The sequence below is a fragment of the Bison bison genome, unplaced genomic scaffold (genome assembly GCF_000754665.1).
Source record: "Bison bison bison isolate TAMUID 2011002044 unplaced genomic scaffold, Bison_UMD1.0 scf7180017864291, whole genome shotgun sequence".
Classification (NCBI taxonomy): domain Eukaryota; kingdom Metazoa; phylum Chordata; class Mammalia; order Artiodactyla; family Bovidae; genus Bison; species Bison bison.
Genome location: NW_011494863.1, coordinates 10,461,054 through 10,477,985, shown reverse-complemented (window position 1 = coordinate 10,477,985; position 16,932 = coordinate 10,461,054). Strand labels below are relative to the sequence as shown.

At 45.9% G+C, this 16,932-nt stretch overlaps 1 protein-coding gene across 9 annotated transcripts in view; it reads right to left on the bottom strand.

Annotated features, from left to right (window-relative positions):
• ABLIM3 (actin binding LIM protein family, member 3) overlaps positions 1 to 16,932 on the bottom strand; it is a 137,370-nt gene that overhangs the window by 120,114 nt on the left and 324 nt on the right. For 8 of the 9 annotated variants that reach the window (XM_010850522.1, XM_010850514.1, XM_010850517.1 and 5 more), the window contains exon 1: positions 16,569 to 16,920. In XM_010850522.1, the coding sequence (XP_010848824.1) occupies positions 16,569 to 16,581 (13 nt within the window). In that variant the 5' untranslated portion in view covers positions 16,582 to 16,920. Of the gene's footprint in view, positions 1 to 16,568; positions 16,921 to 16,932 lie in introns of those variants that run through there. The other variant, XM_010850515.1, reaches the window with a different exon arrangement.

The following is a 16,932-nucleotide window of genomic DNA, read 5'->3' as shown; positions in this document are numbered from 1 at the left end:
AGATTAGGAGTCAATTCTTCTGTTTCTAAGCCTAGGAATCTTTCATACACAACACACACATACACACACACACATAAATGAGTGAGTGAAAGTCACTCAGTCGTGTCCGACTTTTTGAAACCTCATGGACTACAGTTCATGGAATTCTCCAGAATTGCAGAATACTGGAGAATACTGGAGTGGATAGCCTTTCCCTTCTCTAGGGAAAGGGTTAGGTTGATCCCAACCCAGGGATCAAATCCAGGTATCCCACATTGCAGGCGGATTCTTTACCAGCTGAGCCCCCAGGGAAGCCCAAGAATACTAGAGTGGGTAGCCTATCCCTTCTCCAGCAGATCTTCCTGACCCAGGAATCGAACTGGGGTCTCCTGCATTGCAGGTAGATTCTTTACCAACTGAGCTATAAGAGAATAATTCAGTGTAATTTACAAATAATGAAATACATACATCTTAAAAACAAAAAGTTTTGACAAATACATAAACACATGTAAACAACATCTCAGCCAAGAAAGGACACATTACCGTAATATGGAGATAATTTGCTGTAACCTTTTGTGACCAATCACTCCACCCCCAAACTAGAGGCAAACTCTGTTATGATTTCTGTCCATATAGATTAGTTTTGCCTGTTCTTGAACTTCATAAATGGAATCATCCAGTATGTGCTTCTTTTTGTCTCGCTTCTTTTACTCAGCTTTTTTTTTTTTTTGAGATTCATTCATGCTGTGGCATGTATCAATAGCTGCTTTTTTTGTTTTTGTTTGTTTTGCTGAATAGTATTCCATTGTGGAAATGTAACCAGATTTGCTTATCCATTTGTCCACAGACGAACAGTCCAATTGTTTCCAGCTTTGGGATATTATGAATTAAGCTGCCTGGAACATTTCTGCACAAAACTTTCTGCAGATTTATGTTTTCACCTCTCATGGGTGGAGTTGCTGGATCTTCATTTTATTGTGTTGAGTTTTTATGAAACTAACAGTTTTCCAAAGTTGCTGTACCATTTAACATTCCCACCAACAATATATGAGAAACTTAAGCCATTTTTATGGGTGTAAAAAGGTGGTTTTAATTTGCAGGACTGATGCTGAAGCTGAAACTCCAATACTTTGGCCACCTGATTTGAAGAGCTGACTCATTAGAGAAGACCCTGATGCTGGGAAAGATTGGATGCAGGAGGAGAAGATGATCTGGTTGGATGGCATCACTGACTCGATGGACATGAGTTTGAGCAAGCTCTGGGAGTTGGTGATGGACAGGGAAGCCTGGCATGCTGCAGTCCATGGGGTCACAAAGAGTCGGAACAACTGAGTGACTGAACTAACTGAACTGATGACTAATGATGCTGAGCACCCATTTGGATATATTCTTTTGTAAAGTGTTAGAATTTCTTGCCAATTTTTGCCGCTTTTAGTGTTCTGAGAAGTCACTGCCTACCTCCAGATCATAAGATAATCTTCAATATTCTCTTCCAGAAGCTGTACAGTTTTAGCTTTTCATTTATTAAGGTCTAAGACCTATCTCTGGAGAAGGCAATGGCACCCCACTCCAGTACTCTTGCCTGGAAAATCCCATGGGTGAAGGAGCCTGGTAGGCTGTAGTCCATGGGGTCGCTAAGAGTCGGACACGACTAAGCGACTTCACTTTCACTTTTCACTTTCATGCATTGGAGAAGGAAATGGCAACCCACTCTTGGGTTCTTGCCTGGAGAATCCCAGGGACAGGGGAGCCTGGTGGGCTGCCATCTATAGGGTTGCACAGAGTCGGACACGACTGAAGCGACTTAGCAGTAGCAGCAGCAAGACCTATCTCAAATTTTGTGTATTGACTAGTGATGGACAGGGTTATCAAGTATAAGGTATAAGGACTCCTTTATTTTTATTTTTTTTTTACTTTTTATTGTGGTGTAACTTGTATAAAGTGTATAAATCTTCAGTGTAAAGGTTAAGAATTTTACATTTGTTTATATCCATGTAACCACATTCAGATCATTGGAGGATTCCTTTTTATTGTCAAAAATATTAGCCTCACTATGTTAGTAACAATTAGTATTTAAGTAACAATTATTTTACCACATTGATTTTCCTTCTATGCATGCATTTGACAGAATATCATGCATTTGCATTTTGGTGCACATATGGATTTGTAAGCTGCAGCAATAATGCTCTGACTCCGCAGTGGTCTGTTGCTTGTAGCTGTAGAACAAATGCACTATTCCCTACTGACATCGGGCTCCTATTCTCAAAGAGCTTATAGTCTAAGAAGAGTGCTAGGAAATGCACATGAATAAAGCTGTTGAGTTACAGCAAATGACCCATAATCATAAGAATGTTTTAAAACAAGAGTTTGGGACTTTAGAAGAGGAAATAAAATAACTTCAGGAGTGGAGGAGAGGAAGTTTTTAGCCTAAAGATGGCTAGAATTTTGATAAATGAAGATAATTATATGAGGTAATTGCCTATGAGAAAAAGGGTAAAATAACAACAGCAAGTGCCTTAGTTAGGGTCCTTCCCATTGTAATTTACAGAAACTCAAAATTAGTTTAGGCAAAAAAGAGAATCTGTTGGTTCTTACAAGTGAGAGGTCTCTGGGTGGGGTGGGCGGCCTCTGCATTCAGATCTAGCTGGATTCAGAGGCTTTACCATATAGTAAGAGCTATACCTTTTTTCAAACAGCTTCTTCCCACATGCCGGACAGGAATGCCCACTAGTATTCCAAGAGCCTTAGCTCAGCAACCTTAATGGAATGAACACTTTTTCCTAGTATTTCCCTATACAATTCCAGCGAATACTATGGTTGACCTCTCTTGGGTCTAATGTCCATTGATGAACAAATCCTTGTGGCATAGATAGATGGGATACCCCGATTGGCTGGTCTAGGTCATGTGCCACCACTTAGGGGAGGGGCAGAACACAACTGACAGCTCATTTGTACTCCAGGGAGTTAGGGACAGTTCTTGCAAGGAATCAGAAGCAGGGATGATAAAACATGCTGGACAGACAATTCGGCTATCGCACCTCATTACAGAGGAAGGGGGGGTTTGAGCAGGAAATGTGAACAGGGAGCAAAGTAGGAGGAGACTTCGCTTTGCGCCTGGAGGCCCTGGCATGGATACTGCCCTGTATATTTTTTCACAAGTGGAGAGTCTCTGACCTGAGTATCAAGAGCTGTCTGCTCAACAGACCCTAGGGCAGCTTGTGCACCCTGGCATTTAGTGGTCACATGAGATGAGTCAGGTAATCCCAGAGTATGAATTATAGGCTGTGCAGAAAACAAAGCCACAAAGAGGATGGAGCCTTCTAGAGTCCTTTCTGGGTCTATCTTTCCTGTGTAATCCTTATCATATTTAAGGTGAAATTCTCTTATAGTTACAAAGATGAACTAAGCAAGAGAGATTAAGTATTTGTGTCCTCCTTTTAGACTTTCAAATTTAGAATTTCAAAGCTGGAAGAGACATTAGAGATTATGTGGCATAAGGATCAGCAAACTGGCCCACAGGTTAAATCCCCCTCCACCTTTACCTTTGGAAATAAATTGTGACTCAACTGCTGCCGCATCCATATGACCACATATCATCAAGGGCTGCTTCTATGCCTCAGACACCATATGGCCCGCAAAGCTCCAAATATTTAAGACCTGGCCCTTTACAGGAAAGGTTTGTCAATTCCTGGCCTGGTATGACTCTCTCCCTATTCAATTAAGATTGTCTTCTTCAACATTAATCTCATTCCTGACTCACACTTGGATCAAAAGAGACAATTCACAGAGAGTTTAGAATATAGTTTGACATATAATAAATAAATAAAATTAAATGTTAGTGAAAGTCCTAGGCTATCAATACCTCTGTTCCTCTCTCCAATGGAATGATTAAGCGGTGACTGGTCTTATCCATGCCATGTGCTGATTAATTTGTTTATTGAAAAGGGTTTTTTCCAACACATTCAATTGCATTTCATTAATTATTACTGAGTGTGTGCTAAGCATCTAACACCCATTCCCTCACTCTGCCCTCCCCCATCCCAACCACCTTGAGAGGAAGCTGAAGCTATGGGGGTAAAGAAAGTCACAGAAGGTTGCACAGCTAGTTCGTGGCTGAGCTGGAACATGAATCCAGGCGTTTTGACTCCACAGCTCAAGTGCTTTATCAAATACACTATCGAAGGCATCTCACTGTGGTCAGTAACCTAATTTTCAAAGTATCAGTTCGCACAGTCCCAGCAATCAGAATCAGATTAACAGGTCCACTTGAAGGGACAAGAGCAGTGACACCAACACCCATGCACAGCATGCCTAGGGAACCCGCCAGCTCATCCTCTCTGCTCTGCATGCCTTCCCTTCTCATCCGTTCACACCTGCTCCACGGTGCTCAGCCAGCCTCTGCTGCCTCTGGGCTCTCCTATCCATCAGGTATGTGTTACCAGGGAGATCTTCCTAAATAATGCACAGCTCTGAGGAGGGGCTCACTGCTCGGCTCGAAACCTCTCATGGCTCCTCATTGGTCACAGACTGTAACAAATACTCTCCAGCCTGGCATGTACAACTCTCAAAGATCTGATCCTCACCAGCCACCCCCGCCCCCACCTTCTTTCCTCACTGTCCACCTCCTCATACTTCATAGATAACCAGACCTGCTGACATTTCCTGAAACCCTCTGTTTACTTTGTTTTTGTTTATTTTACCCTCCCCACCCAGCCATGGGTCTGGGATGCAGAACTTGTGCAACAAGCGAATGTGGAAGCTAGCCTGCAAGAGTGGATGGATGAGCCCATCAGGAACGGCCTTCTTCCCCATCCAAGCTATCTCTCAAGATCTGCAGTGAATGCTACCTTCTCCACAAAATAGTCCCCGGCTCTTTCAGGGGAATCTGGCCTGACTCCCTCTTCACTCTTTCCTGCTCTTTCAACAGCCAAGAGGGTTTTATTGTATTACAGTCACCCTTGCTCGTGTCTGCCCCTGGGTGATGCTGGAAGGAGGCTGTCTGAGGTCACATTCTTTCCTGTGCATCTCCAATCCCTCAGCACCTGGTACATCGCCATGCAGAGAGCAGGGATTTGTGTCATTGCCCTAGTGAACAGGAGAGTAGTGCTGGGACATCCAACAGGAAAAAGACCAGCCACCCCAACCTGCACTTCCCCTTCACCCCGTAACTCTCATCACAGTAAAATGGGGAAAGATGGTGAAGAGGAGGAAGCAGGAAGGAGGGAAAAGATCCTTGGAGTTGGCTCGACATGGTTTCAAATACCTGCTCCACCACCTCCCAGCCTGTGTGACTGAGGCCAGGAGACTGTACCTCTGAACCTCATTTCCCTTTTATGCAAAATGGGAGTATTTAATAGTCTATGTTGGATCCTCCCATTCACATATTCATTCAAGGCGTCATTACTTGTTAAATATGAGATTTAGGACCAGAGACCTGTTTTCTGAGCCTTGGTCTGCCCGTCTGTAAAACAAGGATATTATTAGCATTTACCTCGTAGGTCTTCTGTGAGGGTTAAATGCATTCATGTCTGTGAAGACCTTAGCACCGCGCCTGGCACACAGTTAATGCTCAGCCAACATGAACGGTCACTGGCGGCCATCACTTTGTGCCAAGAGCGGTAATGAGTTTGGAGGACTCAGCAGTGAACAAAACAGGCCTGTCACAGAGCCATCATGTGGCTTATAGTCCAAAAGGGGATAAGAGACAGAAATGACAAGCCAATGGCTAATACAGTTACCAACAATGGTGAGTTCTGTGTAGAATGGTGAGAGTCCATGTAACACGGGTGACCGTCCTTACATACAGAGCAGGGAAGGGCTTTGCAGGATTGTTGCAAGAATTAAATAAAGAATATTTGTAAATAATCGCACTCAGATAGGCTATAATTGGAAAAGAATGTCTCTTGATTAGGAGGAGGAGGAAAAATGGGTCTAAGGCTTAGGCATTTCTGATGGGGCTTGAGCTTCTCTTTGTTCTGAAATGTTGCCTCCTAGGTCCCTTTTCCCTACCTGAAATGGGCCTGGGCTCTGTTCCTGACCTTTGAAAGAGGAATTTATGGTCACTCGAGGTTCCTGTGCCCTATATTTCTGACACTATGGGCAATTCTCCTTGCAGAATACCTCATACTGACTGTGAAGATATCTAATTTTACGGTTGCTTTAGATCGTCCTTGGACGGGCAGGGTCTGGATCCCTGGGCTGCTTCCCCAGATTTCAAAAAGCAGCAGCAGACCTCGAGCTGGCCCTGGCCCTGCACGCTGAGAGCAGCTTGCTGTGGGAAGACTGGCACTTGGTGGAGTGTGCTTCAGGTGCTTAAAATAGATCAACTGTGTCATTAGACCATTGCAAGGCAGTCCTTTCATTGGCCCTGCTGGTGCGGGTGAGGGCAAGAGATAACAGCCCATGGAGAAAGACCTGTGCCTTGTGCAAAATCAAGCAGATCCGAGGAAAAAGCTTTTGAAATGATATAGGCAGTAGAGAGTGGAATTCTGCCAGAGAAGGGGGTGGGGCTGTGGCACGAGCACACAGCAGTAACCACAGCACAGGGAGCAACAGGATGGCAAAGTGGAGCCTGTCTGGACCTCTTGTCTGGCTGGCGAGGCACTCAGAAAGAAGGCTAACACTTCTGGATTGCAGGCCACAATCCAGTAGCATCATGTGAAATCACCAAGGGATCATCCATACTCTCTGGGGGACACAGAACCAATGTGTGGGGCTGACTCTGGAGGATCCCCGCTGCTCCTTCAGGGCCCTCTCCTCAGGGTGTTTCAAGTCCCTCCACCGTTGCTGGGCATGCTCCACCCTGGATACAATGCTCAGACACAGCCTAATCAGGGTTCTGCAGAGCAGCACTATGACCCCTCCTGCCCCTTGCAGCCTGGAATCACACTGTCCAGCAGCCCACATGGCTCTGACGCCTGCGACTGAACTTGAGCTCAACCCACCCCTCCCCCAACCATTTACTCCAGTGGCTGCCATGGCTGGTGCTGGGGACACTGGGCAGTGATGGCAGCTGAGGAAGGAAGAGTTTGGGTCACATTTGGGAGGTAGGAATGACCAGATGTGGACCCAGACTGAACACAGGGGAGTGGAGGAAACGGAAATGCAGATGAGGGCTAGTTTCTGATTACTAACTTCCTTACTGGGTAAATGCAGATTCTAGCAATCAACTGGGACCACAGAGTAGAAGAAGGTTTTTTTTTTTTTTCTCCCCCATTTAAAAAAATTTTATTAAATTTTAGTTTGAATTTGAAGTGCCTTGGAATATCCAAGTGGGCAACATAGCAGATGGTCATAAAGATGAAACTAAGAGAGATCTTCATAAAGGAAATGAGAGTGGGCTTTTCATTAATGAATTAAATCATCAAATATCTTTTGAGCAACGACAATGTGCTACGTACTGTGCGTTGCTTTCTATGAATAATTTACTATCCTGATTTCTTCCAGAGAAATGAAGAAAAATCTGGTCTCCACTGAAGAAATTTTGTTGGCATTACCCAATTTCTCACCGTTCTTTCTCAAGTAGGCGATCCCCATCATAACAGAGAGGTTTTATGCAGCCATTCTGGGTCAAGGTGTGACCTTTCAGTAATCACCCCTTAGCTGAGTGGGTGTATAAACTGACCTTACAGATACGGAGCTCATGCTGTCGACTAGATGTCCTCCACTGGACCAGGCGTGTCCCATATGTCACAACAAGCTCTGGAACAGTCCAGCCTCCCAGGGTCCTACTTTTGGGCTGATAAAGGCACCCAGAACTGGGACCAGGTATCCAGAGCTGCTTTACTTTGGTCTGTGCCCATCCCCTACTAACAGATTCCTCTGGAAGTGAAACTGACCTCTAGGAGTTGGGGGTGGGGCACTGTTTGCCCAACTGTATCCAAAAGGATATGATATCACCCTCTGGGAATGTGTCAGCTGGGGAAAAAAGGCCATGAGCAGGATCTGGCTCACTTCAAGAGCACTTTATGGCATGGCGGTGTTAATCAACTGCTAACTCGAGATAGAACTTTCTCCCATGATGAACAATATGCTGCGGTTTTCTCATCTCTGTGTTTGATGTTATATGAGTCATATACTAGACTAGAGTTTAAAAAATTCAAATGCCTGCATATAAAATAGATAAACAAGCATTTACTATATAGCACAGGGAACCATACTCAATATCTTACAGTAACCTGTAATGGAAAAGAATTGGAAAAAAAAAAATATATATATATATACACACACACACACACACACATGAATCACTTTGCTGTGTACCTGAAACTAATATAATATTGTATGTCAACTATATTTCAATTAAAAATAAATTCAAATACCTACAGTGGCAAGGTAATAGAAAAGTATTAAGCTGTCCTTGTGTGACACCTCTCTTCCTATAGAGGTGGCAACTATGGCTCTCTAGAGAATAGTACATGCCCCCTCAAGGCAGGCAATTCTACTGACTATTGTCTGCCATGTAGGAACAAAGGGGCACGGATGCCAGGTCTTTCAGGCTGTCCTTAGACAGAAGCTAGAAATCCCAATTTTGATTTCTGAGTGTTTGTAAATAATTAAAATTCACTGAAAGCCTGGTGTTGGGCACATAAAACATATCCTATCAGGCAGGCCACCAGCTGGCCCCTTTTGCTGACCTATATGATCCACGAAGGCAAGGACCATGCCTGTTCTATTTACGGCTGTGTCTCCAGCAACATGCTGGGTGCAGGGTTGGTGGTCAGTAAATATTTGTTGAGTGAACAAATGAACAATCTAATTCTTGTTCCCCTTCTTGGACATTCCTAGGAACCAGGCAGACTGAAAAACAATTCCACGACTATAAATTCTGTTTCACTGCTGAAATGCTACAGCTGTGCATAATGACCAAAATGAGGGGTAAGGTGGGGAGTGTGCGTTTTGCAGAGAGACTGGAATACTGAGTCACCACGGTCCTCTTTTCTGGGCACCTCCTACGTGTGATCACTCCCTTCAAGCTCTCTGGGGCAGGCTCCATCTCTGCTGGTTAGAGGTGGTAAAATCAGAGCTTAAACATCAAGACTAGGTAGACAACCAACTATCAGCGTCCTACACTAGCCCCAGGGTGTCGCTGGTATTTGGGAAGACTGATCCACAGGGAAATCCTCTCCTTGAGGAGTCATTTACTTAACAAACGCCTTATGGATTGAATTGTGTTTCCTCAAATTTATACATAGATGTCATAACCTCCAGTACTCCAGAATGTGACCTTATTTGGATATGTGGTCTTTACAGAGGTAATCATGTTAAAATGATGTCATTAGGGTGGGCCCTTATCCAATGAGACCTTATTGGATAAGGTCCTTATGAAAAGGGGAAATTTGGGCACAGAAATACGCATAGACAGAGGCGATGTGAAGAGACACAGGGAGAAGACAGACACCACAACCAAGGAGAGGGGCCTGGAGCAGATCCGTTCCTCACGGCCCTTGGAAGGAACCAACCCAGCAGAAGCTTTGATTTTGGACTTTCAGCTCCAGAACCATAAGACAATATATTTCTATTCTTTAAGCCACCCAGTTGGAGGTACTTTATTACAGCAGCTCTAGCATAATACTATTTTTATTCATTTTATAAACACTCACTATATACCAGGCACTGTTTTAAGCAATTCACAACTGTTAACCTATTTATTTTTTATAACAACTCTATGAGAGAGGCACTATTACTATACCCCTGTGATTATCACTGGAGATGAGAAACGGAGGTACACAGAAGGCAAGTGATTTGCCTAAGCACACACAGCAAGGAAAGGGCAGGGCTGGAATGTGGACCCAGCCATCTAGGTCCAGTCTATGCCCTTAAGAACTGCAGGAAAACAATTTAACTGGCAAAGCACCCAGCAAGAGGTGCTTACACACTTCTGGTTGTTTTCTGTTCTTTACAATGGTATCTGGCTAACGCTGGGTATTGGCCAGTTGTTCACATTCACGACACCAGATGATATCTCAGTCAGATAAGGCTTTTTCCAGAGAGGAATGAAAGAGTTCAGAACTGATATCACTTCCTTTATGCAATGCAAGTACTCTTGAAATCACATTGTGATTTGAGAGATGTGTTATACTCATTTGGGATGGTTTAACATTGTTCCTTATATTATTCCTCTAACGCTCCCTTAGCCTCAAGTGGTCATTTGTCAACAAGCGCTCTATTCATTTAGGAAGTACTGTTTTATTTTTTAAAATCTCTATTCTTATAAAGTATATAATCATCTCTACTCCATCTATTATGCGAATTTAGAATGTCATTAGCAGGCATCCTCCTGTGCCATTTACAATAGATCCTTTTCTCTAGAAATTCTTAGAGTTCCTGATGTGAGCAATGACATGAACAGAGGGAGGTCTTGCTGCTCCTGAGCTGGGTGTCTTGGATGCTGAAATCCCTTGCCTCCCCAGGTCCACTCTGCTCCCTCTCTACCCTGGGAGGCTGACTACGGTGGGGGCTCAGCTGCCTTCCTTGCCCTCTGGCTCCTGGTTGGATTGGGTACCGTAGGAAATCCAAGGGAGGAAGGAGAGAGAGGTCAGGATATTTATTCCCCTGGTTCCTTCCTTGGGGTGTTACCATGAGCTGCCTGCCTGCCAGGAGCAACAACTCCCACCAGACAGTGCCTTCCCTACAGCTGACTGGGTCTCTGGCTTCCTTTTTTTTTTTTTTTCCCTCTTTCAGTCTGGGGGAAGGTGTGGTAAGAGTAGTAAGGGCCACTGTTTCTAGCCTCCTAGTCCTTGGCCATCCGGGCTTCTTGTTTATTTCTCTACATCCTTCTCACATATTTGCAAAGGCTCCTGCTTAAATCCCCTCAAATCACACATCTGTTCCCTGCCAGGACCTAAGATAGACTCCTCTTCTTTTTCACCCTATAACTCAATCAGGTACAAGGCCATGCGGACTTCATTCTCTAAAGGATCTTTCCCCTTATTTCTATTGTTGTAATTACTCAGTCACCCAGTCATTTCTGATTCTTTGCGATCCCATGGACTGCAGCATGCAAGGCCTCCCTGTCCCTCATCATCTCCTGAAGTTTGCCCAAGTTCTATTCTTACAGCCACTCAAATCCTGGCCCTCAGACCTTTTCAGAACTAGGTTAATTATCTCTCATCTAGGATCCTACCTTCCTGTCTTGCCCTTTTAGACTCATATACAATACCAGGTTAATCATTTTCCTGAAGGTTTCCTGAAAGCCACGGCTCTCCTGTGTGTTGAACCCAGTGATGGCCACAATACCAGCAAAACAGGCTAGTTTTGAACCAGAGGGTTTGGCTCGTATGACACCATCATTTCAAAACTTTGCTCTATTCAGTGGCCAGTGCAACTTCAGGTTCAACTTCATTCCCTGAGACCTACCACCAAGGAGTTTCTCATGCTATTTCACTTCATCTTCACAACAACCCAGATAGCATATTCAAAAGCAGAGACATTACTTTGCCAACAAAGGTTCGTCTAGTCAAGGCTATGGTTTTTCCTGTGGTCATGTATGGATGTGAGAGTTGGACTGTGAAGAAGGCTGAGCGCCGAAGAATTGATGCTTTTGAACTGTGGTGTTGGAGAAGACTCTTGAGAGTCCCTTGGACTGCAAGGAGATCCAACCAGTCCATTCTGAAGAAGATCAGCCCTGGGATTTCTTTGGAAGGAATGATGCTAAAGCTGAAACTCCAGTCCTTTGGCCACCACATGCGAAGAGTTGACTCATTGGAAAAGACTCTGATGCTGGGAGGGATTGGGGGCAGGAGGAGAAGGGGACGACAGAGGATGAGATGGCTGGATGGCATCACTGACTCAATGGACGTGAGTCTGAGTGAACTCCGGGAGTTGGTGATGGACAGGGAGGCCTGGCGTGCTGCGATTCATGGGGTCGCAAGGAGTTGGACACGACTAAGCAACTGATCTGATCTGATCACAACAACCCATCTGGCACTACTGCCAACATTTTATAATCATAAAAATTTAGGTTGAAACATGATCTATCTTGTACAAGATTATAAAGAGAATACATGATAGATGTTGAATTTGAACTCAGGTATCCATACCCCAAAGCTTAGGATTTTATTACCCCAGTGTGCTGTCTGCTTATCCCATGACACCTTTGTGAGGTTTCTATGACTCTTTTTGCTCTCATCAACAAAACAATGCTCAGATATGTCTGACTCTTTGCAACCCCATGGCCTGTAGCCCACCAGTCTCCTCTGTCCACGGAATTTCTCAGGCAAGAATACTGGTGTGGGGTGCCATTTCCTACTCCTGGGGATCCTCCCAACCCAGGGATTGTCAAACCACGTCTCTTGTATCTCCTGCATTGACAGGCAGATTCTTTACCACTAGTGCCACCTGGGAGGATTTCAACAAAACAAAGCCTACTCCAAAAAAGTAGCTCGTTGGCATGCCAATCCATAATAACAGCCAAGGAAGAGACCATCAGGGGAAGCCAATAAAGGGAGAATGGCTCTTGGTACCATTTTATGTGGTATGCAGGTCACTCTCCAACTTCAAGGATGAGCCAGTGCTGGCTTTGTGCCCAGGAAAGCCATGGCCTTCAGGAGCTCTGGGAGCTCCAACCCAAGTGAAGCACAGCATTTTACGACACACGGAACTAACTCTGGTGCTCAGGGCATCTGATGCTCTGGGGTCAACTCGGTCTCCCCTGGCTTTGATTCCCAGGTCTTGGGAACTCCTGGGGCCAAGACAAAATGGGAGACACTAACAAGAAATAACCAAAGATTCATTGTTGCCTAAGAAAATGCACATAAGGTGGTGAGGCCTTTGGGGCTCTGCGGATTATGGAGAGCAAGAGGTCTGGGACCAGACTTTCCTTGCTCTGTAGGGTCAGGAAAATGTGACCACAGGTTTGAGTGTGTGACACCAGAGACAAGGTTCTGAAGGAACAGGAGGAGAACATCATCAGGGGAGTGTTAGCTGGACTGGGGTCAGGGTGGGGGTGAGGAGGCCAGCCTGGTGAAGAGGGGTGGTGGGCAGAGGGGCTGGTGCTAGAGACAGGGAGCCTTCCCGGAGGTGAATGAGAGGAGGTGGACATGATGGAGCTGCGGAGAAAGTGGATGCATGTGTGGATGAGCTGGGGCTGTGAGCAAGGCTGGGCCACGGGGGACTCTGCAGGCCTTGCTGAGAGGTCTCCTCTCGCATCTTAAGAGCAATGGGATGTGTGTTTTAAGCAGAGGGTGATGCAGAGAGTGGATGGGGCACTGAAGTAGGCTGGAGTGGGTGAAGGGAGACCAGTTAGGAGGCTGCCTCAGCACATCAGGAGTCAATTGACAGATCCCTGGAATTAGGCTGGGTGTGTGCAGGGAGACAGAAAGGCTGGAAGGTAGATCCACCTCACAGAGCCCAAGGTAGAAATGATGGCTCTGTTTTCCCTAAAGTCCTTGGCCCATGGGGGCCACGATCTCAGTACTAGCCCTGGGTGTCCTGCTCATGCCTTTGGTGTTTTGTTCTCTCTGCAAGGAGACCTCTTTCCCCTTCTCTTATTGGTTCAGATGGCTGGAGCCCACCTGTTGCATTCTCCCAGGCCTGGACTACCACCCTACTCTACATCTCCAGAACTACTGCTTTCTCTCACAGCCCTGTTTTGCAGCATGCTAAAGCTCAGCAAGTTTCAGAAGAATTCTGATGAAACTAAACCAAAATGTACTCTGAGGAGTCACTGACTGTGCACTCCCCTGTTTTTTTTTTTTTTTTTTAAAACAACTGAGACATGTATTTCTTATTAATAAAAAATTTACATATATTTACAAAGCAATCTCTCACCTTCCTGTCTTGTCCTCAAGATCCCATTTCTACGTTCCTTTCAATTTATGACAAAGGTGTGACATCTGAGAGGTTGAGTGACTTGCTCGCTAATGTCATAAAGTCAACAATGGTAAGAACCACAGTGACTACAGCAGTGACAATGACAGCCTGGCCACCATTGCTGACACCTTGCCAGCTATGTTGCGGGTACTGCTCTCTGAATTGTACACGACACATGAACACTTATCTCCATTCCACGTGGAGGAAGGTCCCATCATTCCCATTTTGCAGATGAGACAACCATCCCGAGGACCACATAGCCAGTAAGTGAAACCACAACTAGAACCTGGGCCCACCTGACGGCAGGGCTCGAGCTGTCTCAACTCTTACACGCTGTCCCAAGCTTATACAGCCCATGCACCTCTACTCCAGATAAAGTGCCCAGCAATATAATAAGAAGCTCATGATCTGCCCCCATCTCAACGGTGACATTGAACAGTTGATTAGGAATGGCACACACTGTTGATAATGTTATGCATCCACGTACCTTTCACAACCCAAAAACTAGCCACATGACTTGATGAAGACTGCAAAACTGGAGCAATAATGCTCATTTGACAGGGTGGATGTGAGAGAGATGCAGGTGAAATGCGTAGCCCAGTGGCTGGTAGAGTGAGGATTCAGGAAGTGAAAGTGCAAGGAAAAAACCGAGTGACAGTTTCTCTTAGGTTCAATTTCAGGCATGAGGATTGAGTTAAGAGTCTCACATGGTAATGGGGCGAGCACTTTTGCTTACAGCAGGTCACCCCAAGGGCCACATGCCCATGCTCTGTCCCTGTGACCTGTGACCCCATCACACCATCACTTCTGCAAGGTCTGATTTCTACTCTTTCCTTCTGGAGACTCCCAGGGTGGGGAGGAGCCTCAGTGATGAGGGAGCCCGGCCCCAAAGCCCTGAGCAGGAGTTTCTCCACAGTTTGCCTCCAGGTAGCCCTTTAGAGAATCACTTCCTCCTAGGGAACCTCAGGGGCCCGCAGGCTGCCTGAGTCACTCTGTTTATTTTCCCCTGCTCCTGGAAAATAAACGCGCTCTCCCCACTTAGAAAAAGTATATGAGGCTGGAATGGCATTTTTGTTAGTCCTTCTCTTCTGCAGTACTCAATTGTACTACTTTTTTTTTTTTTTTAAGTAAAATCTATTTCCTTCTTTAAGGGATACTCAGTGTTGCTAATGGTACAAGAGTTTATGATTCTAAAGAGAGAAAAAAGCAGAGTCTGTTGCTTGTTACCTTCTTTCTTAGTTCCTTGAAAAATAAATGAGCCATCTCTCTCTTCTGTCATTTAGTGAGAAAGGACTCCCATAAATACATTTTTCCCTGCCTAGAGATAGTGAGAAGTGACAGGCACTTCAGATTCTTACTTGTCTGAGAGCACAGATGGATGCAAATTTGTGGCCCACTAGGTGATCGGGTCTACCTAATTTTGCTCTTTTCCTGAGCCTCAGGTGAAGCCTCAGCCTTGTTTCAGACTGTCAAAATCAAGAAGCAAAATTCTTGGGCTGTAAAAGGCAGAGGGAGTCCAGCTACACTTGCCTGCCTAGCACAGCTATGCAATACACAAAGGAAGACGGCAGAGAGATGACTCATACAAATATATAGTAAATAAATATATTTCATTTCCATCTCCCTGGCTTTGTTTTCCTCCCCTCCATGCCAACAGCCTTGAAATGGAAGGAGGTTAAGGAAACCTGATTTGGTGTCAAACACAGCCTCAGAAGGTACTGATTTTTATGACCTTGCTTCTCAGCTGTAGCTTTTTTAGAAGGAACTTGCAGATTCTTAGACTAGGAGAAGCTCAAATTCAACCCTTCTCATTTTACAGATGAGCAATCGGAGATCCAGAGAGGAGAGAGCCAAGTCAAAGACCCAGGGAAGTGAATGTTCCTAGGCGTTCTCTGGTTCAACAACCCCACATGCTGCTAAACAACCCAGACAAGTGAAGCTGGCCAGGAGGGGGATTTGAATCTAGATCTCTCTTTCAGGGTGGTGCTCACGCCACCTGCCCCAGTGGGTGCCCATGGTCAAAGGTACTGAATTGAAGAGAAAGAGCTTAGGCCTCCTTGTATCTCTCACTGCATTTCTCAGCAGCTGAGGCTCAGCCCAGCAGTAAAATGTCTGGTCCTGCCTCTGCAGAGCAGTTACTGCTTCTGGCATTTTAGAAACATTGGCTAAAGGGCTTGTCTCTTTTCTCTTGTTCTCAGGATGGCTAAATGCAGCCTTTAGGTATGTGAAAAATATCAGCCCTAGGTCCATGGGGCTGCTTGCGCGCTAGAGCGGGATATTTCACAATCTCCATCCAGACCCAAAGGTGGCTTCCTGACGATTTGTTATCAAACTGCTCGTTCCTATCCCACAGTCTGCCCACACCCACCCACCCACCAGCCCGAGGCCAGTCTCCCTGCCTTTTTCCAGCTCCAAGACCAACAGGGCCTTCCTCTTCTTTCCAGCTGTCTGCCGGGAGGTCTCCTCTGAGCCCCCTCAGTCAGACAATGGCTACACTTCTGCTTCCTAGGCCTTCTCAGGCATTGCTAGAAGGAGATAAGCAGCCTTCCCAACGGAGACAAGTGGCGCGGCCAATAAAACATTAGCAAATACCATGAAAACCCGGAGCCATATCCCTGTGCTCGGGAGGGAGCACAGAAAAAACCGAGGAGGAGTCTGGGGGCATGTGTCCACCCCGTGCCAGGCTTCCTTCCTCCTTCCAGGCAACCCCAGCGCCGGCTCCAGCACCTCCCGCCCCCACCCTGTTCCCATGGCAAAGAAGAGGAGGACCCACTTACGGCTCGTGTTCATGATGATGCCTTTGCACTGGGTCTTTCATTCAATACGGAGACTCCAGATGCTTTTTAAATCTTCGGATCTTTCGACTTCACTCATCACCTGGGGGTGAAATAGTCCGGTGTTAGCTCTGTATCCTCAGGTGCCCTCTCCCCTTCTGCTGTCCCTCTCAGTCTGGGCTGTAGCCTCTGGCCTTGAAGGCAAGTGGGCTAATAGCTCAGGTGAGAGCAGGGAGGAGGAGGCGGCAGAGAGGACGCGGGCGCCTGGGTCCGTCCGCTCCTGGGACCTGACTGCCCGGCAGAAGCGGAGCCGGCAGCGCCTGTTGGCGCGCACCCCGACTATTGCAGCTCAGCGGCTCGGGAGCCC